Raw genomic sequence first — 25,018 nt, 5'->3', positions numbered from 1 at the left:
TGTATAAAAAAGTTACTGGGATTTTGTTAAGGATTACATTGAATCTGTAGATCACCTTGGGTAGTATTGCCATCTTAATATTAAGTCTTCCAGTCCATGAACATAGGATGTCCTTGTTTAAGTCTTCTTTAATTTCAGTAATGTTTAGTAGTTTTTCAGTGAATGTGTTTTTGCTACCTTGGTTAAGATTATTTCTAAGCATTTTATTCTTTTTTTATGCCTTTGTAAATGGAATTGTTTTCTTAATTTCCTTTTAGAATTGTTTGCTGCAAATATATATATATTTGTGTTTCAATTTTATCCTACAACTTACCATTAGCTCTAATAAGGGTGTGTGTGTGTGTGTGTGTGTGTGTGTGTGTAACTTTTAGGGACTTTACATATAAAATCATGTTATTTGTGAACAGAGATAATTTAACTTTCTCCTTTCCAATTTAGATGTCTTATTTCTTTTTCTTGTCTAATTGCTCTAGCTAGAACTTTCAGTACTATGTTCAATTGATGCAGTGACAGTGGTCATTCTTGTCTTGTTGCTGCTCTTAGGAGGGAAGCTTTCAATCTTCCACAATTGAGTAGGATGTCAGCTGTGAGTTTTTCATATATGGCTATAATCATATTGAGGAAATTTTCTCCTATTTTTGCTTTACTGCTTTTTTTTTTGATCATGGAAAGGTTTTGGATTTTGTCAAATGCTTTTTCTGCACCAACTGAGATGAGCATACAGTTTTTCTTTTCATTATTTTAATGTGATATATTACACTGATTAGTTTTTGTGTAATGAACCATTGTTGCATTCCAAGAAAAGAAAATCCCACTTTTTTGTGGTGTAGAATCCTTTTAATATAGCTTTTGGAATTTATTTGCTAATATCTTGTTGAGAATTTTTACATCTGTGTTCATAAGACATATTGGTCTGTAATTTTCTTTTTTATTTTGTCTTTCTGAGGCTTTGGTAGCAGTGTAATGCTGACCTCATAGAATGAGTTAAGAGGTATTCCCTCCTCTTCAATTTTTTTAGAAGAGTCTGAGAAGTATTAGTGTCAATTCTTCTCTTAAGTGTTTCATCGGACTCACCAGTGACACCATCTGCTCTTGGGCTTTTCACTGAGAGGTTTCTGATTACTGATTCGATCTTCTTACTTGTTACATATAGTTCTGTTCGGATATTCCTTTTTCATGTCAGTTTTTGTAAATTGTATGTTTCTAGGAATTTGTCTATCTAGGTTACTCAATTAGTTCAATGTATAATTGCTCATAGTATTCTCATAATCTGTAAAATCTGTAGTAATATCCCACTTTCATTTTTTTATCTCTTTTTTTCCCCATTTTATTTTATTTTCATCATGGTAAGTGTACTGTATAATCCCCATTACCTATTTCACCCATCCCCCACCCACCTTGCCTCTGGTAACCAACAGTTTGTTCTCCATAGTTAAGTCTGTTTCTTGGTTTGCCTCTCTCTCTTTTTTTCACCTTTGCACATTTGTTTTGTTTCTTAAATTCCATATATTAGTGAAATCATACAGTATTTGTCTTTCTTTGACTGACTTATTTTGCTTAGCATAATACTCTCCAGCTCCATGTCTTCGCAAATGGCAAGATTTCATTCTTTTTTTTATGGCTGAGTTGTACGGCATTGTCGATATATACCACATATTCATTTGTTTATCCATGAACACTTGGTCTGCTTCCATGGTTTGGCTATTGTAAATAATGCTGCAATAAACACAGGGGTGCATGTATCCCTTTACATATATATATATATATGTATATAAATATATATAATATATATAAATATATATGTATATAAATATATATAATATATATAAATACCTAGTAGTGCAATTCCTAGATCACAAGGTAGTTCTATTTTTTTTTTTTAAGATTTTACTTATTTATTTGACAGAGATAGATAACAAGTAGGCAGGAGGGTAAGCAGGCTCTGCGCCCAGCAGAGACCCCGATGCGGGGCTTGATTCCAGGACCCTGAGATCATGACCCGAGCCGAAGGCAGATGCCCAACCCACTGAGCCACCCAGGCGCCCCAGTAGTTCTATTTTTAATTTTTAAGGAACCTCCATATTGTTTTCCACAGTGGCTGCACCAATTTTTATTCCCACCAATACTGCTAGAGGGTTCCTTTTTCTCCACATCCTCACCAACAGTTCCTATTTCTTGTATTTTTTATTTTAACCATTCTGACAAGTGTAAGGTGATATTTCATTGTAGTTTTGATTTGCATTTCCCTGATGATGGGTGATGCTGAGCATCTTTTCATGTCCCACTTTCATTTCTGACTTTAGTAATTCGAGTCTTCTGTTTTTCTTAGTCAGTTTAGTTAAGGTCTGTCAATTTTGTTAATCTATTCAAAGAACAAACTTTCAGTTTTGTTGATTATCTGTAGTACAGTTTTTCCGGTTCTATATTTTATTTATCTCCACTCCAATCTTTATTAGTTCTTTCCATCCAATATCTCTGGGTTTAGTTCACTCTTCTTTTTCTAGTTCCTCAAGGTGTACAGTTAGGTTACAATTTGAGAATTTCTATTTTTTTTTTAAAGATTTTATTTATTTATTTATTTAACAGAAAGAGAGAGAGAGATCACAAGTAGGCAGAGAGGCAGGCAGAGAGAGAGGGGGAAACAGGCTCCCCACCGAGCAGAGAGCCCGATGCAGGGCTGGATCCCAGGACCCTGGGATCATGACCTGAGCCAAAGGCAGAGGCCTTAACCCACTGAGCCACCCAGGCACCCTGAGAATTTCTATTTTTTTAGTGTATGCATTTGCAGCTACAGATATCTCCTTCAGCCTTACTTTCCAGTATCCCATAACTTTTGGTAAGTCATGTTTTCATTTTCATTTATCTCCATATTTTTCTAATTCTCCTTGTGATTTCTGCTTTGATACAGCAGCTGTTTAAGAGTAGGTTGTTCAGTTTCCACATATCCATGAACTTTCCAGTATTCCTTCTGTTCTTGATTTTTAGTTGCATTCCATTTTGATCAGAAAAGATATTTTGAATGGCTTCAATTTTTTAGAACCTGTTAAAATTTGTTCTGTAACCTAATATATGGTCAGTTTTTTATTTTATTTTAAAGATTTTATTTATTTATTTGATAGAAATCACAAACAGGCAGAGAGAGGGGGGAAAAGCAGGCTCCCCGCTGAGCGGAGAGCCCATGCAGGGCTCGATCCCAGGACCCTGAGATCATGACCTGAGCCGAAGGCAGAGGCCTAACCCACTGAGCCACCCAGGCGCCCCTTGTTTTTTATTTTAAAAGAAAGTGAAGGGGAAGAGGCAGAAGGGCAGAGGGAGAGAGATACGCTTAAGCAGACTCCACACCCAGTGGATCCCAACTTGATCTCACAACCTGAGATCATGATCTGAGCCAAAATCAAGAGTTGGACATTTAATGGACTAAGTCACCCAGGTGCCCCTATGATGTAATATATGGTCTATCATAGAGAATATTCCATGCACACTTGAGAAGAACATGTCTTCTGCTGTTGTTGAGTGTAACGCACTGTGTATGTTCATTATACATCATTGGTTTATAGTGTTTATTTGTAGCTGGTTTATAGTATCATTCAAGTCCTCCATTTCCTTATTAATCTTTTGCCTGGTTCTGCTATCCATTACTGAAAGTGGGTATTGCCATATCCAAATATTACTGCAGAATCATCTTTTTCTCCCTTCAATTCTGTTAATTTCTGTTTCGTATATTTTGGGGCTCCGTTATTAGGTGCATGTATGTTTATTGTGGTAAAACTTTTTATTGATATATTTTGTCCTTCTTTGTTTCTTATAACCTTATAATCTTTGTTTCTTATAACTTTTGCTTAAAGGCCTATTTTGTCTGACAATAATAATACCACCTCGGCTCTCTTTTGGCTATTTTTTGCATGGAATATATTTATCCACTGTTTTTACTTACAATCTCTTTTTCAGATTGTTTTGTACAATCTCTTTATTATTTTTTTATCTAAAGTCTCTTGTAGACAGCATATAGATGGAGACTCTCTTCTTTTTTAATACAATCTGCCAATTTCTGTCTTTTAAAGTTTATTTGTTTTTAACATTTTATTTATTTATTTGACAGAGAGAGGTCACAAGTAGGCAGAAAGGCAGGTGGGGCGGGGGAGCAGGCTCCCCACCAAGCAGAGAGCCTGACACAGGGCTCGATCCTAGGACCCCAGGATCATGACCTGAGCCAAGGGCAGAGGCTTAACCCACTGAGCCACCCAGGCACCCTGAATTTCTGCCTTTTAATAGAGAAATTTAGTCCATTTATTTTGATGTGGTTACTAATAAAAAAGGATTTTCTTCTCTCATTTATCTGTTTTCTGTATGTTTTATATGTTTTTTGTCTTGCTATCCCTCCATTGCTATCTTTTTATGTATCTAGTTAGTTACCCATGTGTAATATTTGATTTGCCTTTTCTTTCTTCTTTTGTATTTTTTAAAGTTATTATCTTAGTGGTTATCTTGAAGATTACAATTAAATCTTAAACTCATAAAAACTTGATTTGAAGACTAACTTAGTTTCAATAATACACACATATTCTCTTCTTATATCTCTGTTTCTTCCTATTTATATTGTTATCGTCACAGATAACCTCTTTATACATTTTTAAAAAGATTTTATTTATTTATTTGATGGAAAGAGATGGAACACAAGCAGGGGAAGTTGGAGAGGGAGAAGCAGTCTTCCTGCCAAACAAGGAGCCCAATGTGGGCCTCAATCCCAGGAGCCTGGGATCAAGACCTGAATGGAAGGCAGATGCTGAACAACTGAGCCACCCAGGCACCCCACCTTTTTATACATTTTATGCCCATTAACTTAGATTTAAAGTCATTATTTCATGCACTGTTTCATTAAATCATATAGGGAAAAAAAGAGGAGTAACAAATCACTCAAAAAGTACAATAATACTGGCTTTTATAATTACCTATGTAGTTATCTTTACCAATGTCCCTTATCTTTTTTTTTGACTGTGTCTATGTCTAGGGTACTTTCATTTCTGCAACAAGGACTCCTTTTAGCATTCCATGTTTGGCAGGTGTAATGAATGAGGGTAATGGACTCCCTTGGCTTCTATTTATCTGGAAATGTCATAATTTTCCCTTCATTCTTGAAGGATAGTTTTGCTGGCTATATAATTCTTGGTTGGCAAATACTTCCTTTCAGGACTTTACATACATCATCCTGCCAACTCCTGGCCTCCATGGTTTCTGAGGAGAAATGAGCTGTTAATTGTTTTTAAAGATCACCTGTATGTGACAAGTTGTTTCTCTGTTTCAGGTTTTACAATTTTCTCTTTGTCTTTGTGTCTTCTCGTTTTTATTACAAAGTGTCTCAGTATGGGCTCTTTGAATTTATCTTATTGAGAGTTCTTTGAGATTTTTGAACGTGTATATTTATGTCTGTTAAGATTTGAGAAATTTTCAGCCATCATTTCTTCAAATATTGTTTATGTCCTTTTCTTTCTCTCCTTCTGAAACTCCTATAAACTTATGGTGGCATGTTTGATGAGGCTCCACAAGTCTCCCAGAGTCTGTTCACTTGTCCTCATTTTAAAAAAAAAGTTTGCTTTCTCAGACTAAACAATTTAATTGTTTTATCTTCAGGTTAACTGATCCTTTCTTTTGCCTTCTCAAATCTGTTGTTGAACACCTTTAGTGAGTTTTTCAACATTTCAGTTATTGGATTTTTCTTCAACTCCAGAATTTCCATTTGTTTCTATTGTTCAATAGATTATTTTTAGAGCAGTTTTGGGCTCACAGAAAAATTGAGTGGGAAGTACAGAGAATTCCCCTACACCTCATACTCCCAAACATGCCCAGGCTCCTATACTATCAGCGTCCTGCAATAAAGTGATACATTTGTTATAAGCGATGAATCTACATTAATACATCATTATCACCCAAAGTCCATAAGTTTACATAAACATTTACTTTGGTGTAGTACCATCTATGGGATTTCACAAATATGTATAAGGACGTGTATCCACCATGATAGTATCATACAGATTAGTTTTCATGCCCTATAAAATCTCCTGCACTCCACCTTTATTTCTCCCTCCTCAAGCCCCTGACAACCACTCATCTTTCTACAGTTTGTATGGTTCTGCCTTTCCTAGAATATCATATAGCTAGAATCACATAGTAGCCTTTTCAACTTAGCTTCTTTCAGTTACTAATATGCATTTAAGATTCCTTCATGTGTTTTCATGGCTGATAATTCATTTCTTTTTAGTGTTGAATAAATTCCATTGTTTGGATGTACTGTTGTTTATTCATCCATGTACCTACTGAGGGAAACCTTGCTTGCTTCCAAGTTTTGGTTCCTTCTTTTACAACTTCTATCTCCTTATTCATATTCTCATCCATCATTGTTTTTCTGATTTCCTTTAGTTCTTTGTCCATAGTTTTCTTTAGCTCATTGAATATATTTAAGACCATTGATTTGACATATTTGACTAATATTTCTAATGTTTAGACTTCTTCATTGATAATTTGTGTCAATTTTTTTTTTCTGTGAATGTGTCATATTTTCCTCTTTGTATGTTTTGTAAGTTTTCTGAGAACTGGACATTTTGAGTATTATGTTGCAGTAATTCTAATTCTCTCATTCCTCAGGAATTTTTGTATCTTGCTTGTTGATGGCTAGAGTCCATTTGTGGCTTTTTCAAACTACATTTGAAAATGTGTGTTTATTGCGTGTGGTCACTGAAGTTTCTGTTCCTTCATCTCTGCAGTCAGCCAGTAACCTGACAAAGATTTCCTTAAAAGTCTGGCTACCAAAGGGGAGGGGGGGGGAAGTACTGTCTCTTTAAATCTCCATGGAACACTCGGGGTGCCTGCGTGGCTCAGTCAGTTAAGTGTCTGTCTTCAGCTCAGGTCATGATCTCAGAGTCCTGGACAGAGTCCTACATCAGGCTCCCTGCTTGGTGCGGAATCTGCTTCTCTTCCTCTGCTCCCCTGCCACCCCCTGCTCTTGCTCTCCCTCTCTCCCTCTCTCTCAAGTAAATAAATAAATAATCTGTAAAAATATAAATAAATCCCCATGGAAGCCACTTCAGCTGATGGGGGTTGAAACAATTGCCACCAGCCTGTGTGTTAACCTCTCACTGATCAAAAAGAGCAAAGAGCAGTCAGAACCTATAGTCCCAATATTTGGAGGACAAGGTCTCTATTGCCCATCTAGATTCCAGCAAGTTGGACTAGCAATATGACCAGTTGCTCCCACTGCTGCATACATGGGGCTGGAGACTGAGGAATGGTAGTCACCAACACGAAATAGGCTGAAATGCACCAAAATTCCAAAAATTTACCAGTACCTTCATCCAGCTTTCCCCTGCATAAGTCCAGAGTTCCACAACAGTTACTTAAGAGGGTTGCTGCCTGCTCAACAGCTGATAGGTGGAAAGGAAGGTTACTGGAACTTCTACTCTGCCTTCTTCCCAGACATTGTTCTTACATTCTAGTTTCGATTTAAGATGTCCACGGACTTCCTTACAAAACTCCAAAACTCTGTGAGTAACCTGTTTGTTCTCAAGACAGTTTTAGAATCTGCTCTTAATCTTTGGTCCTCCTAAATTTTATGATGATGGGTCATGGCTTGTGAGAATTTGTTATGTCAGACACCTGACTGGTTCTTTGACTCTGGAAGCTATATCCTAGAAATCTGTTTTCTCTGGAACTCCCATTAGTGAACCCTTGGACTTCTTGAAAAATTCCATAATTTTCATATTTTTTTTCTCTCCTTATTTTCTGGGAAATTTCTTCAATTACATCTTGCAACCCTCTTACTGATGTTTTTATTCTGGCTATTATATTTATAATTTCTAATAATTCTTACTTGTCTTATACATATTCATTTTTAAAAGATTTTATTTATTTATTTGACAGAGAGAGAGAGAGCACAGCAGGGGGAGCAGCAGGGGTGGGGAGAGGGAGAAGCAAGCTCACTGAGAAGGGATCCCATTGTGGGGCTCAATCCCAGGACCCTGGGATTATGACCTGAGCTAAAGGCAGACCTTAACGCCTGAGCCACCCAGGCGCCCCAATTCTATGCATATTCTCTTCAAAAACAGTACACCATTACTTTTCATGAATGTAAAAATTCTTCTATCATCCTGAGGATATCAGTTGTTGCTGTTGTCACCTTTTAATTTTCTTCTATTCTCTGCATTTTCTCTCTTGGCTCCCAGCATGTTCTTTCTGCCCACTTCGTTTGAATTCTCTTCCATGTAGAGGGTGTGCTCAAATATCAGGTGACATGTGGTTGGTTCTTGGTTCACAACTTAGACTTAGACTGAGGCAGAAACAGCTGCCTCAACTTAGACTGAGGCAGAAACAGCTGATCAGAAGTTCTGGGTAAACAAATGAGGTTGTTAATGTAGAAGCTTTGCTCTCAGATGGTCAAGCAGAAAAGTTGGTCATTTTCTAGAGAGAATCTCCTAGTCAGTGCCTTTAGGTCTTTTCCTTTGGGTCAGTTTTTCCAGAGTCTGCTGATTTCCTGCCAGTTGCAGGATGGGGAAGGAGATATTTTTTAAAACCTGGCCACAACACTCCTTAGGTTGTGTTTTGGAGAGAGTGGACCTTATGGCTACCCTCAGCTATGTCAGAGAAGACCACTAATCTTTTGCTTGGGTTGTCAAGAGGCCATTACCTGTCTGGAGATGGGATCTGGCTGGGGTCAAGCCTTCTTTTTTTTTTTTTTTTTTTTTTTTTTTTTTTACTTCACCAAATTTTTATTTTTTTTTTTTTTTTTTTTTTTTTTTTTTTTTTTTTTATAAACATATATTTTTATCCCCAGGGGTACAGGTCTGTGAATCACCAGGTTTACACACTTCACAGCACTCACCAAATCACATACCCTCCCCAATGTCCATAATCCCACCCCCTTCTCCCAAACCCCCTCCCCCCGGCAACCCTCAGTTTGTTGTGAGATTAAGAGTCACTTATGGTTTGTCTCCCTCCCAATCCCATCTTGTTTCATTTATTCTTCTACCCACTTAAGCCTCCATGTTGCATCACCACTTTCCTCATATCAGGGAGATCATATGATAGTTGTCTTTCTCTGCTTGACTTATTTCGCTAAGCATGATACGCTCTAGTTCCATCCATGTTGTTGCAAATGGCAAGATTTCATTTCTTTTGATGGCTGCATAGTATTCCATTGTGTATATATACCACATCTTCTTGATCCATTCATCTGTTGATGGACATCTAGGTTCTTTCCATAGTTTGGCTATTGTGGACATTGCTGCTATAAACATTCGGGTGCATGTGTCCCTTTGGATCACTACATTTGTATCTTTAGGGTAAATACCCAATAGTGCAATTGCTGGGTCATAGGGCAGTTTCTATTTTCAACATTTTGAGGAACCTCCATGCTGTTTTCCAGAGTGGCTGCACCAGCTTGCATTCCCACCAACAGTGTAGGAGGGTTCCCCTTTCTCCGCATCCTCGCCAGCATCTGTCATTTCCTGACTTGTTGATTTTAGCCATTCTGACTGGTGTGAGGTGATATCTCATTGTGGTTTTGATTTGTATTTCCCCTGATGCCGAGTGATATGGAGCACTTTTTCATGTGTCTGTTGGCCATCTGGATGTCTTCTTTGCAGAAATGTCTGTTCATGTCTTCTGCCCATTTCTTGATTGGATTATTTGTTCTTTGGGTGTTGAGTTTGCTAAGTTCTTTATAGATTCTGGACACTAGTCCTTTATCTGATATGTCGTTTGCAAATATCTTCTCCCATTCTGTCAGTTGTCTTTTGATTTTGTTAACTGTTTCCTTTGCTGTGCAAAAAGCTTTTGATCTTGATGAAATCCCAATAGTTCATTTTTGCCCTTGCTTCCCTTGCCTTTTGCGTTGTTCCTAGGAAGATGTTGCTGCGGCAGAGGTCGAAGAGGTTGCTGCCCGTGTTCTCCTCAAGGATTTTGATGGATTCCTTTCGTACATTGAGGTCCTTCATCCATTTTGAGTCTATTTTTGTGTGTGGTGTAAGGAAATGGTCCAATTTCATTTTTCTGCATGTGGCTGTCCAATTTTCCCAGCACCATTTATTGAAAAGGCTGTCTTTTTTTCCATTGGACATTCTTTCCTGCTTTGTCGAAGATTAGTTGACCATAGAGTTGAGGGTCTATTTCTGGGCTCTCTATTCTGTTCCATTGATCTATGTGTCTGTTTTTGTGCCAGTACCATGCTGTCTTGATTGATGATGACAGCTTTGTAATAGAGCCTGAAGTCCGGAATTGTGATGCCACCAACGTTGGCTTTCTTTTTCAATATCCCTTTGGCTATTCGAGGTCTTTTCTGGTTCCATATAAATTTTAGAATTATTTGTTCCATTTCTTTGAAAAAGATGGATGGTACTTTGATAGGAATTGCATTAAATGTGTAGATTGCTTTAGGTAGCATAGACATTTTCACAATATTTATTCTTCCAATCCAGGAGCATGGAACATTTTTCCATTTCTTTGTGTCTTCCTCAATTTCTTTCATGAGTACTTTATAGTTTTCTGAGTATAGATTCTGTGTCTCTTTGGTTAGGTTTATTCCTAGGTATCTTATGGTTTTGGATGCAATTGTAAATGGGATTGACTCCTTAATATCTCTTTCTTCTGTCTTGCTGTTGGTGTAGAGAAATGCAACTGATTTCTGTGCATTGATTTTATATCCTGACACTTTACTGAATTCCTGTATAAGTTCTAGCAGTTTTGGAGTGCAGTCTTTTGGGTTTTCCACATATAGTATCATATCATCTGCGAAGAGTGATAATTTGACTTCTTCTTTGCCGATTTGGATGCCTTTAATTTCCTTTTGTTGTCTGATTGCTGAGGCTAGGACCTCTAGTACGATGTTGAATAGCAGTGGTGATAATGGACATCCCTGCCGTGTTCCTGACCTTAACGGAAAAGCTTTCAGTTTTTCTCCATTGAGAATGATATTTGCGGTGGGTTTTTCATAGATGGCTTTGATGATATTGAGGTATGTGCCCTCTATCCCTACACTTTGAAGAGTTTTGATCAGGAAGGGATGTTGTACTTTGTCAAATGCTTTTTCAGCATCTATTGAGAGTATCATATGGTTCTTGTTCTTACTTTTATTGATGTGTTGTATCACATTGACTGATTTGCGGATGTTGAACCAACCTTGCAGCCCTGGAATAAATCCCACTTGGTCGTGGTGAATAATCTTTTTAATGTACTGTTGAATCCTATTGGCTAGTATTTTGTTGAGTATTTTCGCATCTGTGTTCATCAAGGATATCGGTCTATAGCTCTCTTTTTTGGTGGGATCCTTGTCTGGTTTTGGGATCAAGGTGATGCTGGCCTCATAAAATGAGTTTGGAAGTTTTCCTTCCATTTCTATTTTTTGGAACAGTTTCAGGAGAATAGGAATTAGTTCTTCTTTAAATGTTTGGTAGAATTCCCCCGGGAAGCCGTCTGGCCCTGGGCTTTTGTTTGTTTGGAGATTTTTAATGACTGTTTCAATCTCCTGACTGGTTATGGGTCTGTTCAGGCTTTCTATTTCTTCCTGGTTCAGTTGTGGTAGTTTATATGTTTCTAGGAATGCATCCATTTCTTCCAGATTGTCAAATTTATTGCCGTAGAGTTGCTCATAGTATGTTCTTATAATAGTTTGTATTTCTTTGGTGTTAGTTGTGATCTCTCCTCTTTCATTCATGATTTTATTTATTTGGGTCCTTTCTCTTTTCTTTTTGATAAGTCGGGCCAGGGGTTTATCAATTTTATTAATTCTTTCAAAGAACCAGCTCCTAGTTTCGTTGATTTGTTCTATTGTTTTTTTGGTTTCTATTTCATTGATTTCTGCTCTGATCTTTATGATTTCTCTTCTCCTGCTGGGCTTAGGGTTTCTTTCTTGTTCTTTCTCCAGCTCCTTTAGGTGTAGGGTTAGGTTGTGTACCTGAGACCTTTCTTGTTTCTTGAGAAAGGCTTGTACCGCTATATATTTTCCTCTCAGGACTGCCTTTGTTGTGTCCCACAGATTTTGAACCGTTGTGTTTTCATTATCATTTGTTTCCATGATTTTTTTCAATTCTTCTTTAATTTCCCGGTTGACCCATTCATTCTTTAGAAGGATACTGTTTAGTCTCCATGTATTTGGGTTCTTTCCAAACTTCCTTTTGTGGTTGAGTTCTAGCTTTAGAGCATTGTGGTCTGAAAATATGCAGGGAATGATCCCAATCTTTTGATACCGGTTGAGTCCTGATTTAGGACCGAGGATGTGATCTATTCTGGAGAATGTTCCATGTGCACTAGAGAAGAATGTGTATTCTGTTGCTTTGGGATGAAATATTCTGAATATATCTGTGATGTCCATCTGGTCCAGTGTGTCATTTAAGGCCTTTATATCCTTGCTGATCTTTTGCTTGGATGACCTGTCCATTTCAGTGAGGGGAGTGTTAAAGTCCCCTACTATCATTGTATTATTGTTGATGTGTTTCTTTGATTTTGTTATTAATTGGTTTATATAGTTGGCTGCTCCCACATTGGGGGCATAGATATTTAAAATTGTTAAATCTTCTTGTTGGACAGACCCTTTGAGTATGATATAGTGTCCTTCCTCATCTCTTATTATAGTCTTTGGCTTAAAATCTAATTGATCTGATATAAGGATTGCCACTCCTGCTTTCTTCTGATGTCCATTAGCATGGAAAATTCTTTTCCACCCCCTCACTTTAAATCTGGAGGTGTCTTCGGGCTTAAAATGTGTTTCTTGGAGGCAACATATAGATGGGTTTTGTTTTTTTATCCATTCTGATACCCTGTGTCTTTTGACAGGGGCATTTAGCCCATTCACATTCAGGGTAACTATTGAGAGATATGAATTTAGTGCCATTGTATTGCCTGTAAGGTGACTGTTACTGTATATGGTCTCTGTTCCTTTCTGATCTACCACTTGTAGGCTCTCTCTTTGCTTAGAGGACCCCTTTCAAGATTTCCTGTAGAGCTGGTTTGGTATTTGCAAATTCTTTCAGTTGTTGTTTGTCCTGGAAGCTTTTAATCTCTCCTTCTATTTTCAATGATAGCCTAGCTGGATATAGTATTCGTGGCTGCATGTTTTTCTCGTTTAGTGCTCTGAAAATATCATGCCAGCTCTTTCTGGCCTGCCAGGTCTCTGTGGATAAGTCAGCTGCCAATCTAATATTTTTACCATTGTATGTTACAGACTTCTTTTCCCGGGCTGCTTTCAGGATTTTCTCTTTGTCATTGAGACTTGTAAATTTTACTATTAGGTGACGGGGTGTGGGCCTATTCTTATTGATTTTGAGGGGCATTCTCTGAACCTCCTGAATTTTGATGCTCGTTCCCTTTGCCATATTGGGGAAATTCTCCCCAATAATTCTCTCCAGTATACCTTCTGCTCCCCTCTCACTTTCTTCTTCTTCTGGAATCCCAATTATTCTAATGTTGTTTCGTCTTATGGTGTCACTTATCTCTCGAATTCTCCCCTCGTGGTCCAGTAGCTGTTTGTCCCTCTTTTGATCAGCTTCTTTATTCTCTGTCATTTGGTCTTCTATATCACTAATTCTTTCTTCTGCCTCATTTATCCTAGCAGTGAGAGCCTCCATTTTTGATTGCACCTCATTAATAGCTTTTTTGATTTCACCTTGGTTAGATTTTAGTTCTTTTATTTCTCCAGAAAGGGCTTTTATATCTCTCGAGAGGGTTTCTCTAATATCTTCCATGCCTTTTTCGAGCCCGGCTAGAACCTTGAGAATTGTCATTCTGAACTCTAGATCTGACATATTACCGATGTCTGTATTGATTAGGTCCCTAGCCTTCGGTACTGCCTCTTGTTCTTTTTTTGTGTTGAATTTTTACGTCTTGTCATTTTGTCCAGATAAGAGTAAATGAAGGGGCAAGTAAAATACTAAAAGGGTGGCAACAACCCCAGGAAAATATGCTTTAACCAAATTAGAAGAGATCCAAAATCGTGAGTGGGGAGAAAGGGGATAAAAAGAGGTTCAAAAAGGAAGAGAGAAAAAAAAAAAAAAAAAAAAAAAGAAAAGAAAAGAAAAGAATTTTATAAAAAGAAAACACCTAAGAAAAATGTAAAAAAAAAAAAATATATATATATATATATATATATTAGATAAACTAGTAAAAAATCGTTAAAAAAGAAAAAGGTAACAGTTAAAAAAAAAAAATTTTACCCGAAGGCGAGAAAAAAAAAAAAAATGAAAAAGAAAAAATTAAATTAACTGCAAGACTAAAAAAAATCACAGGAAAAAAGCCATGAGTTCCGTGCTTGGCTTTCTCCTCCTCTGGAATTCTGCTGCTCTCCTTGGTATTGAAACAGCACTCCTTGGTAGGTGAACTTGGTCTCGGCTGGATTTCTTGTTGATCTTCTGGGGGAGGGGCCTGTTGTAGTGATTCTCAAGTGTCTTTGCCCCAGGCGGAATTACACCGCCCTTACCCGGGGCCGGGGTGAGTAATCCGCTCGGGTTTGCTTTCAGGAGCTTTTGTTCCCTGAGCGCTTTCCGTAGAGTTCCAGAGGACGGGAATACAAATGGCGGCCTCCTGGTCTCTGGCCCGGAGGAGCCGAGAGCCCAGGGCCCCACTCCTCAGTGCGCCCTCAGAGAACCGCGCCCAGTTACTCCCGTCGGCCTGACCTCCGGCCGCGCTCCGAGCTCACCGAGCCTGCGACCGGTTCAAGGTAACACGGAGCTGCGAGATTACTGTCGGCTCTGTCTCTGTAGCCGGCCTTCCCGCTCCAATACCCGCAAGCTCTGCGACACTCAGACACCCCCGATCCTTCTGTGACCCTGCGGGACCTGAGGCCACGCTGACCCCGCGTGGGCTTCGCCCCGGTTTAGCCTCTGGAGCGATGTCCCTCAGCGGAACAGACTTTTAAAAGTCCTGATTTTGTGCGCGGTTGCTCGGCCGCTTGCCGGGAGCCGGCCCCTCCCCCCGGGGTCTATCTTCCCGTCGCTTTGGATTCACTTCTCCGCCGGTCCTACCTTTCAGAAAGTGGTTGATTTTCTGTTTCCAGAATTGCTGTTCTTCTTCTCTTCGATCTGCCGATGGATTTTCAGGTGTTTGCCATCTTTAGATAAGCTATCTAGCTGATCTCCGGCTAGCTGAAGCAGTCTCAGCCTGCTACTTCTCCGCCATCTTCTGAATTCAAGCCTTCTTTATATAAATTTCCAACCAGTCTTCCTTACACTGTTTTGTCTTCCCACCCCCAACTGTCAGAGATACTTGGTGCGTCCAATTCCAGAGACTTCCTAGGGTTCTGTGGCTCAAATCATCTTCCTTTTCTCTGTGGGCATCAAAAGGGAAAGATCTTTATCTGAAAACAGTCCCAGTTCACATGCTTTCTGTATCCCAAAAATGTTGCTCACATCTGTCCTCTGCTGCAGTAACTTTTTTCCATTCTCTCGCTCTCTCTCTCTTTTTTTTAAATTTTATTTATTTATTTAACACAGAAAGAGATCACAAGTAGGCAGAGAGGCAGGCAGAGAGAGAGGAGGAAGCAGGCTTCTGGCCAAACAGAAAGCCCGATGTGGGGCTCGATCCCAGGACCCTGAGATCATGACCTGAACTGGAGGCAGAGCCTTAATCCACTGGGCCACCCAGGCACCCCATCTATTGTCTTTCTCTTTAAGGACAAATATCTTTTTCTTGTCCTTTTAGTAGGGTTTCAAGAGGGAAGGAAGATAAGCCCCTGTGTTTAAGCTGCCACGTTAAACCAGAAACCACCAGTCTCTTCTCGGCTTACTTTCATTAAAGAGTAAACAAACAGACCTGAAAAATGTTTAAAAGGAGACATTGTTGGTGAAGCTAATATCATGAAATCAGGCAGAAAACTGTAGAAAAGTTGATGCATTTATATAATGGAAGACTCAGTAATACAAAATAAATGACAGAGCCTTGACAGAGATGTGTCTCAGATACTTTGTGGAGCCACAAAACCAGACACAGAAGTTCAAGAATGGGCAATATTAACAACTTACAGTGATAAAAATCAGAGTAGAGGGGCGCCTTGGTGGCTCAGTGGGTTAAAGCCTCTGCCTTCAGCTCAGGTCATGATCTCAGGGTCCTGGGATCGAGCCCTGCATCGGGCTCTCTGCTCAGCAGGGAGCCTGCTCCCCCCCTCCCCGCCTGCCTCTCTGTCTACTTGATCTCTGTCAAATAAATAAATAAACAAATAAAATCTTTTTAAAAAAATTAATGGCTGAAATTCTTTTTTTAAAAAAAAATCAGAGTAGAAGTAACCTCTGAAAGTATTAGATGGAAGGCAATCCAAGGGAGTCCGTAGGGTGAAAGAAATGTCTATAAATTGTACCTTGATGTGGGTTGTAGTGACACAGGTGTGTACGTATGGAAAAACTCATCAAGCTGTACACTTCAGATGTGTGCACTTTACACATATCATTGTATGTGTTTCCTACCTCAGTAAAAATGAAAAAGGGAAATAAATAGACACTTATTGAATGCTTGCTATTTGCTAGACATTGGCTAGATCTGCTTTTTTTTTACCTCAGTTAATGAGCACCAACTCTGTCCTGATTCTGAGAACCCAGGGTGAAAAAAAAGTTAAGAGTTCTTGCCTGCACGGCGCTCAGTTAATTGGGGAGACAGTATCCAATAGTCACACATATAAAAATGAAGTGAAAACAGTGACAAGTAAGGGGCACATCACTGTTCACAAAAAGGGGCATGTCGTAATCCGAGAAGAGAATCGGGATTTCCTGAGGAAACAAAATTTTAACAGTGGTCTAAAGGATCAGGAGAAAATAACCAGTGGAGGAGCATTTTATGCAAAGAGAACAGCATTTTGTGCAAAGGTACTGTGGTAGAAAGAGGCACATTTAAGAGGGCAAAGAACAGGGCTGAGAAAGGCACAGATGTTGTGAGAGAGGGAGGCTCAGAACAGCTGTATCACAAATGGGGAAACTGGGGCTCAAGGAAGCGAGATGGCTGCCGCAGGTCACCCAGCAAGTGCAGTTGGGGTTGGAAGCTAGCTTTGTCTGGTTCCCTCTGCTTGCTGAGACAGAGTAGGAACGTGAGTGGGAGTGGCTGTCTGGGTTCTGACCTGCAGCAGGATGCCAGCTGCCCTCAAGCTCTCATGCTCCTTGCCTCTCGGCTCCACAGGGCTTGTGAAGGAGGATGGCCATGGAGCTCTGCCCTGAAGAACAGTACTGGGATTCTCTGCTGAACATCTGCTTCTCCTGCAAACCTATTTGCAGCCATCAGTTTCCACGCACGTGTGCAGCATTCTGCAGTGAGTTCTGGGGCTCAAGTCCCATGGGCTGGATCACCCCGTTCCCCCCCCCACCACCCAGAGGTCCCTCAGTCCCCATTGCAGTTGGATGGCTGAGAAGGAGGTCATGAAAGGAGATGTACAATGTTAAATCCCTTTACTCCTCAGTCTTTCTGCTCTGGCCACACTGACCGCCTTGCAGCTTCTTGAACATGCTGTTTTTTCCTGCCTCAGGGTCTTTGCACATGTTGTACCTTATGCGTGGAATGCATTTCCCTGTTAAGGTTCCTCAGCTCCCTCCTACTCAACCTTCAGGTCTGAGGCCAACTGTCAGAGGTCTTATCTGACTGCCCAATAAGAATGAGGACCTCCTTTGTCATTCTCTGTTCTGATTGTCTTTTGAAAGTCTTTCTTATAGGAATTATCACAGAGAGGATAAAATAATAAATTCCTATCTACCCATTATTAGTGTTAAAATTTTTGCCTTTTTATTCCCCAGCTATTGTCTTGCTTGTGTATTTTATTTTAAAGATTGTATTTCTGGGCACCTGGGTGGCTCAGTGGGTTAAGCCACTCACTGTCTTCAGCTCAGGTCATGATCTCAGGGTCCTGGGATCGAGTCCCGCATCAGGCTCTCTGCTCAGCAGGGAGCCTACTTCCTCCTCTCTCTCTCTCTGCCTGCCTCTCCGACTACTTGTGATTTCTCTCTGTCAAATAAATAAATAAAATCTTAAAAAAAATAAAAAATAAAGATTGTATTTCTTTGAGAGAGGGTGAGAGAGCACAGAGGGAGTAGGAGAAAGAGAAGCAGACTCCCTGCTAAGCAGAGAGTCTGATGCAGGGCTCAATCCGAGGACCCTGGGATCATGATCTGAGCTAAAGGCAGACACTTAACTGACTGAGAGTATCTCCACTATCCTTTAATGAAGTAGAATATCCACAAATCACTCCACAAATATTCATGGAACTCTCTAGCTTCTTGAAAATAGGAAACTGACATGATTCTTCAAGGGAGTTATCACCTAATGGGAGAAATAACTATATTTCAAATGAGAAAGATAAAGTTGTATAAAATGCTACAGTTGGGAAAGACCACCTCTGGCTGATGGGCTGGGGGGCAGGGAAATATTCTTGGAGTAAATGCCACCTGAGATAAATTGTTTAGAGTTTGTAGATGTGGCAGTCAGATGGGGCAGGGCAGGGCACTCCTGGAAGAAGGACCAGTGTGGGCAAAGGCATGGAGGTGGGAAAATACAACAGGGAATATCAAGGCCCAGAAGGGAAGTTCATGAGGTTGGCAGTGAGGGTTGGTGGTCTGGGGAGCTCAGACACCACTTGCAACAGCCACACTGGGGGCCTGAGGAGGGAAGGAGGTCACACATAAAACCCTGGAAACACCACTGTCCTCCCGTCAACTCTGTCTCATGAGTGGCAATGACACTGGTCCTATGTGGCTTAGTAGAACCTTGGGGCAGAGCCAGGGCAAGAAGAGATCACTGATCCCACCTGAATCTTCCCTGAGGTCCCAGTTTTATCATCTTCATGGTCTTTTTCCTCTACTCTTTTAAAGACAGAAGAGTTGATGTCTTTGTGTTGCAAAGAGGCACAAACAAATATTTTACTCAAACCTTCCATTAACCCAGCATTTACTTATTATGTGTCAGACACTGTGCCAGGAACTTCAAATCCTCATAGTAACTTTAAGAAATCAACCTTTGTCTTGGAAATGTGGGAACTGAGGCACAGAGAGGCTAAGACCCCACAACCTCAACGGGTAGACTAGGGATGCTCTCAAATCTGTTTGGCCTTAAAGGCTATGTTCTTAGCCTCTATCTTGCACTGCCTCTGAAATGTGCCCCTAAAATCCCCTATGTGAGTTACATTTTCATATAAATAGAATCTTATTTTAAAGACAATGGAAGGGGCACCTGGGTGGCTCAGTGGGTTAAGCCTCTGCCTTTAGTTCAGGTCATGATCCCAGGGTCCTGGGATTGAATCCCACATCGGGCTCTCTGTGCTGCAGGGAGCCTGCTTCCTCCTCTCTCTCTGCCTGCCTCTCTGCCTACTTGTGATCTCTGTCAGATAAATAAAGAAAAAATCCTTTAAAAAAAAAAAAGACAAGGGAAGCTTGCCCTGTGAAAGTACAGATTTCTGTTATGCATTCAAAACTGCTCTCTTAATGCGAGTATGATTGGGCTTTAGGGTGCCTGGCTTCTGCTCCTTGGCACTGATGTCTGTTTAAGCTCTTATAATTCTCATTCATTAAGACAGAAGAAACACTATTAGTGTGAGCTTTCCCAACTTTCTTCCAACCTCCTCCCTCAAGCTGCCAAGGTGGTTGTTGGCTTCCTCCTCCAATCCTATGTTAATATGAACTATGTTCTTCCTTTATGAAGTTTGAAAAATGCAAGTAAAGAACATATGTGATAATTTAATAACGTAGATTTCAATTTTAAAAGATAACTAGAAAATTCTTATATGTTTAGAAAATAAGAAATGTACTTCCAAATGATCTGTAGGTCAAAGAAGCAGTATTAATGAAAAGTAAAAATATAAATAGTATAGGAAAAATACTACATATCAAAGTATATATTGTGGCTAAAACAGTACTTAGAGGACAATGGATAGCCTTCCATTTACATATTGGGAAAGGACTTGCATTACTCTGGAATTACCTTTGGGGAATTGAACTGTGATTTTTTAAATTTTAAACTGTGATACCCTTGAAGGCCAACTTCACAGGGCCTACAGGTCTCTATCATCTGATAACATCACTCATTTCTGCCTCCCAGAGTCGCTCAGTTGCCGCAAGGAGGAAGGCAGGTACTATGATCAGCTCCTGAAGGACTGCATCAGCTGTGCTTCTGTCTGTGGACGTCACCCCAAGCAGTGCACATACTTCTGTGAGAACAAGTTCAGGAGCCATGTGAACCTCCCACCAGAGCTCAAGAGACAGCGGTCTGGGGAAGCCGAAACCAGGTCAGATGACTTGGGAAGGTACCAGGGAACAGAGCACAGAGGCTCAGAGGCAGGCCCAGGTAAGCCCTCTGAGGTTGACTTGATGGTGTCTGAGGGTCACAGTGGGTGGAAGGTTAGGTGCCAGGCCTAAATAAGAACGGTCTGTAAAGCAGGACGTCCAAAGTCCAGGCAAATGGCCAGAAGGCAGAGGAGGGTCATCACAGGATAGAAAAAAATTTAGGCAAAATATTTAGAAGTCTGTGGGCCAGAAGAATGCAGGAGGAAAAGAAGGTGGACTTGCTGAGAGGCGTAAGTGAGTGCATGAGCAATGCTGAGCTGGGATTCAGGCCAAGTTGATGGGTCCCAAAGTTTACTCGCTCTGCAGGAGCAAAAGATCCAGAGCAGCGTTCATGGGATTGTCACTTCCTGAGGGTAACCTGCTGCCCCTGGGACATGATTAGCTATTGCTGTTTGCAACTCCCAGTCAAGCTTATCTCTGGAGGGCAGCGGGTGGAAGCCGGGAGCCTCATGATGGCTCCAGGGCTATACCCCAGGATGTGTGGTGGGGGTGTGTAAGGACATGGCGGGGTCCAGTGGGGTCAACAGGGCAGGTCATGTCTGAGCCTGTGGCATTCGCTCTCCCACTCCTACCACACCATAGCCAGGGATACCGCATGCCTTCCCAAGGGACTCCATGCCTTAATGACTGTGTGGCTGTGGTCTGAGTCTCCCCAGAGATCTGGGGCTTTGGTCCATTCTCCTCTGACCCCTGGTGTGCTGGTGCGGCAGAGGCTGCACGTGGTGTGGACCAGAAGCAGGCAGTACCAGGGTCACACCCCTGGAAAGCCAGGTGGGGGGACCTGTTGGAGAGCATGGTCTGGGGGACGCCGTGGGATCAGGCTGCCTCTGGCTGCTGCTGGGGGTGGAGCTGATGCGATCCCGGCCCCCTTGTGGGCTCCTAAATCCTGCCATCCCCCTGCTAAGTCCACATCCCTGCCAGACCTCCCCTCAACCCCTCCCCAGCTCTTTCTGCAGTCCTTCCAGACTGCCATTTCTTCATCGGACACATAACTGTGAGGGTTTGCTGTGCATGGGCAAGGCGGCAAAACCAGGAAAATCCTGTCCCTGACCCCACAGAAGCTGCGGTCTAATGGTAGAGACAGACAATGCCCGACTTGGGCAAATGAAACATTAATCTCAGTGTGTGGTGGCAACAAAACCCAGCCAGGGGTGTGATGGGAGGCAAGGCAGACTAGGGTAATGGTAGAAGCCATGGAGTCAGTCCCTGGTTCCCCCACTAACTGTGTGACCTTGAGCAAGTTACTTAACCTCTCTGAGCCTTGATTCTGTACGAATGAGATCATGTATCTTCATGGAGTTGTGAAGATTATAAGAGAACACTCGTCAGAATCTGTGAGTACCCACCAAACCTACGCAACTGCTCGTGTCAAAGGAAACTGTGTGTAAGAGACAAGGTGGGGGAAGGGCTTTCCAGGCAGAGGGAACAGCATATTACAGATGCTCTGAGGAATCAGGTTGCTGTGCCATGAAGGGGGGGACAAGAGCTTTGTGCTATAAGGCAAATCCGAGGAGACTGACACTAAGTCCCTGCGTCAGGGGCTCCTAGCCTCAGGCGGGACGTGGTGGTCACTCTGCCGAAGCAGGAGGGACCCCCCCCCCCGGAAAGTGTGAACACTTTGGCTGTTGAAATTGATGATACTACACACTGGCCAAGAGTGTACCCGATGAGGCTGCAGTGACAATGGCCTGAAAGCAAGGGGAGGGAGCCTGCCTGGGGTTTCGTGGCCAGGGGTGAGAGGTCCCCGGTGCAGGGGGACATGCGTGATTGGAATCTTCTAGAAGCTCGAGCCCCTGGTCTTTCCAGGCAGCTTGCCCCACTGTGGGCCAGAGTGGGGAGCTCCAGGTCAACATTCGGTGTCTGGCTGTTAGCCAGGGAGACGCGCAGGGGTGAACTAGGTGGAGAGAGTGTCTGCTTCTCCCTGAACAGACTTCTTGGGAAGGGGAAGTGGGCACCGGAGTCAGGGGCAGGGGGAGCAGTGGAGCATCCCGGGGCTCTGGGAGAGGATCAGATGGCCCTATCGGCCAGGCTGGGGCCACTGATGCGCTCCTGGAGGCAGAGGCAGCCATAGACAAGAGGGTACAGACTGGGCTGCAGGGGGATCCCCGGAACCCCTGAAGGGTGGACACTGGTGAAGGCAGCAGGGGCCCCTAGAGCCTGTTTCTGGGAAACATGAGATCGAAGTAAATATTAAATCAAAGGATTACCAAAGTATTGTGCAAACTGGAAGGTCAGGATGAATCTTGGTGCTTCTCTGTGAAAGCTTCAGATGGCATAACGGAGCAGTGGACTGGGGGATGGCGGACCTCCAGCCCCCAAGGAGCGCAGGCGGACGGCGCAGCTTGCGGGAGCGAGCACGTGGGGTGCACAGATACCCCGCGCTGTGCCATGGACAAAGCCACGGTCCTGATCCCGCCACTCGGAGCTGTGGCCTCCATGGACAGGGGAAGCAAAGACTGACCTTCAGCAGGCCGTCAGTGAAGCCGAAAACGTGCCTTTCTCATCCAAGTCCACGGAGCCCCCAGATTCTATCCAGGGGCCTCCTGAGTCACAGTTTAAGTGCTCCAGGTGTGTTGGGAGCAGGGCCCCCCCAAGCCTGCCGGCGCCTGGATCCAGGGAAGCTTCTGGACCATGTGTGCCTACCTGTCCCCACGTGTAGTGATCATGACAGCACCTCCCTCACGGGCTCTCCTGAGGCCTCAATGGCTCTGAGATTTGGGGGCATGGGGCCTCGTCGGGCGGGAAGAGCAGAAGGGGGTCCCGTCCTGGGTCAGCTGTGTTAGCTTCCCGCAGCTGCTCTAACACTGTGCCACGAACTGGGAACTTAAAACCACACGAATGTCCTCTCTCAGCATTCTGGAGGCCAGAAGGCTAATATCCAGAAGTAGGCAGGCCTGCGCTTCCCCCAAGGCTCTTGGGGAGGCTCCTTCCTTCTGGTGGCCCCAGGACCGCCTTAGTCTGTGGTGGCCGCCCTCTGGTCTCTGAGTCCATCTTCGCACAGCCTCGCCGTGTGTCTGTCTTCTCTCCTTCACCTATAAGGGTGCTTGTTACTGAATTTAGGGCCCATCCTAATCCAGATGATCTCTTTTTGAGATCCTTAACTTAAATACACAAAGTTGTTGTTGTTTTTCCAAATAAGGTCATAGTTGCAGGTTATGAGGGGGCACTTCTTTGCGGGGAGGGAAGAAACCAGCGTCAAGGGAGGGAGAACCAGAAGGACCAAGAGTTCCAAGTTGGGTCTCCCCATGGGAGGGTGATACCAGCCTCGAGGGAAGCCAGGACCCTCACATAGGTAGGGGGCAATTCTTTGCGGGGAGGGAAGAAACCAGGGTCAAGGGAGGGAGAACCAGAAGGACCAAGAGTTCCAAGTTGGGTCTCCCCATGGGAGGGTGATACCAGCCTCGAGGGAAGCCAGGACCCTCACATAGGGCCAGACCTCTAGGGGGCATTTCACTAGAGAACTTGAATTTCATGGGCTTATGGGGTAGCAGCTATATTTCCAAGAATGGAAAAGATGCCCCGGGCACCCAAGAGGTGTGCACAGAAAAGGACTGAGAGGGAAATTCTATGGGTGGTGGAAGGGGGGGGGTTGCCTCTGAGGGGTCAGAGAGGGTCCCCCAGACACACTGGAAAGGAGTAGTCAAGGGGGTCAGAGCAGAACCCAGAGGACTTTATGTCACAAAGGCAAATAAGGAAGAACGTTCTGGAAGGAATAGGTCCCAGCACAGAGAAGGTTGCAGATGTCCAGCAGTTCTGGCCACAAAGAGGCCAGAGGACCCTCTGAAGGGCCATTTTCAGGTGTGCGTAGGTGGAGGCAGTCCTGACCTGAGGAAATGATGGGGGGCAGGGCAAGGAGACACTCTCTCACTGTTCCTGAGGCCAAGAAGCCAGACCTCTCCCTCTCCGGCTCATGCGTATCATCTTTCATCAGGCCTTTAGCATCTCCTAGTCCGTTTTAACCTAATTCCACCAGATGGGAACGCACAGAAGCAGAGTGGGGGTCCGGAAGCGCAGGCTGCCCTCCAGGGCCCCCTGTGTTCACTGAGTGGCTTAGGACGCCATGGCCTAGAGCGTAGAGCCTCCCATGAAGGTCACAGGCAGGGGGACTGAAAGCAGACGAGGTGAGGATGTGCAGGACCCGAGGGGCAGCGGCATCCAGCATGGTGGCGGAGCACTGAGCTTTGGGGTACAAGCACCCCAGGGAGAAAAGGCACAGGGTGGTCCCAGCAGGATCACGGGCTTGGCAAAATGGAAGCACAACAGGCATTTAAGGAAGAGATTCATGAACCTGCAGGTCATGTGTGCAGGGTGGGAAACAGCCGTGTTTTCACGGGGTGGGGGGTGTCAGGTCCATAACAGCCGGCAGTCAGCATTTCGGGGTCGCGGAGGACCACGCTTTTGTCTCAGGAGTTGCTCAAGGGTTCCTTATGTGTGGGGCCCGAATATAGACAGGGTGGCCCTGAGGTTGGTCTTAAAAATCGGGCTGAGAAGGGAAGGGAGGAACAGGTCGTGGCTGGAGGGGGCCCAGGGGCAGAATGGGGCTTCCTTTGTTAAACCTTTGAGCAAACAGAAAGACCAGGGGGCCTGACCCAGGGGCCAGGGAGAGGGAGGCTGAACGGGGAGCCAGGGGTGAGGCTGGGAGGGAGTCATCCCCCATGCCCTGCTGCCCTTCCACCAGCAGAAGCAGGTGGCACCAGAAAGAAGGGGGACTCCAGGATCCCAGACCCCGATGGGGG

At 43.1% G+C, this 25,018-nt stretch overlaps 1 protein-coding gene across 3 annotated transcripts in view; it reads left to right on the top strand.

Moving 5' to 3' along the window:
* Nucleotides 1–25,018, top strand: part of TNFRSF13B (TNF receptor superfamily member 13B) — a 42,251-nt gene that overhangs the window by 11,716 nt on the left and 5,517 nt on the right. Inside the window, exons 1-3 of one of the 3 annotated variants that reach the window (XM_045083626.1) lie at nucleotides 14,636–14,695; nucleotides 17,137–17,266; nucleotides 20,038–20,283. In XM_045083626.1, coding sequence (XP_044939561.1) covers nucleotides 17,152–17,266; nucleotides 20,038–20,283 — 361 coding nt within the window. In that variant the 5' untranslated portion in view covers nucleotides 14,636–14,695; nucleotides 17,137–17,151. Of the gene's footprint in view, nucleotides 1–14,635; nucleotides 14,696–17,136; nucleotides 17,267–20,037; nucleotides 20,284–25,018 lie in introns of those variants that run through there. The other 2 variants (XM_013047889.2, XM_045083627.1) reach the window with 2 other exon arrangements.

This window comes from Mustela putorius, unplaced genomic scaffold (genome assembly GCF_011764305.1).
Source record: "Mustela putorius furo isolate JIRA1106 unplaced genomic scaffold, ASM1176430v1.1 tig00000731_pilon_pilon_pilon, whole genome shotgun sequence".
NCBI classification, from domain to species: Eukaryota; Metazoa; Chordata; class Mammalia; order Carnivora; family Mustelidae; genus Mustela; species Mustela putorius.
The sequence above is the reverse complement of the archived record's forward strand: the minus strand, read 5'-3'. Positions and strand labels throughout refer to the sequence as shown.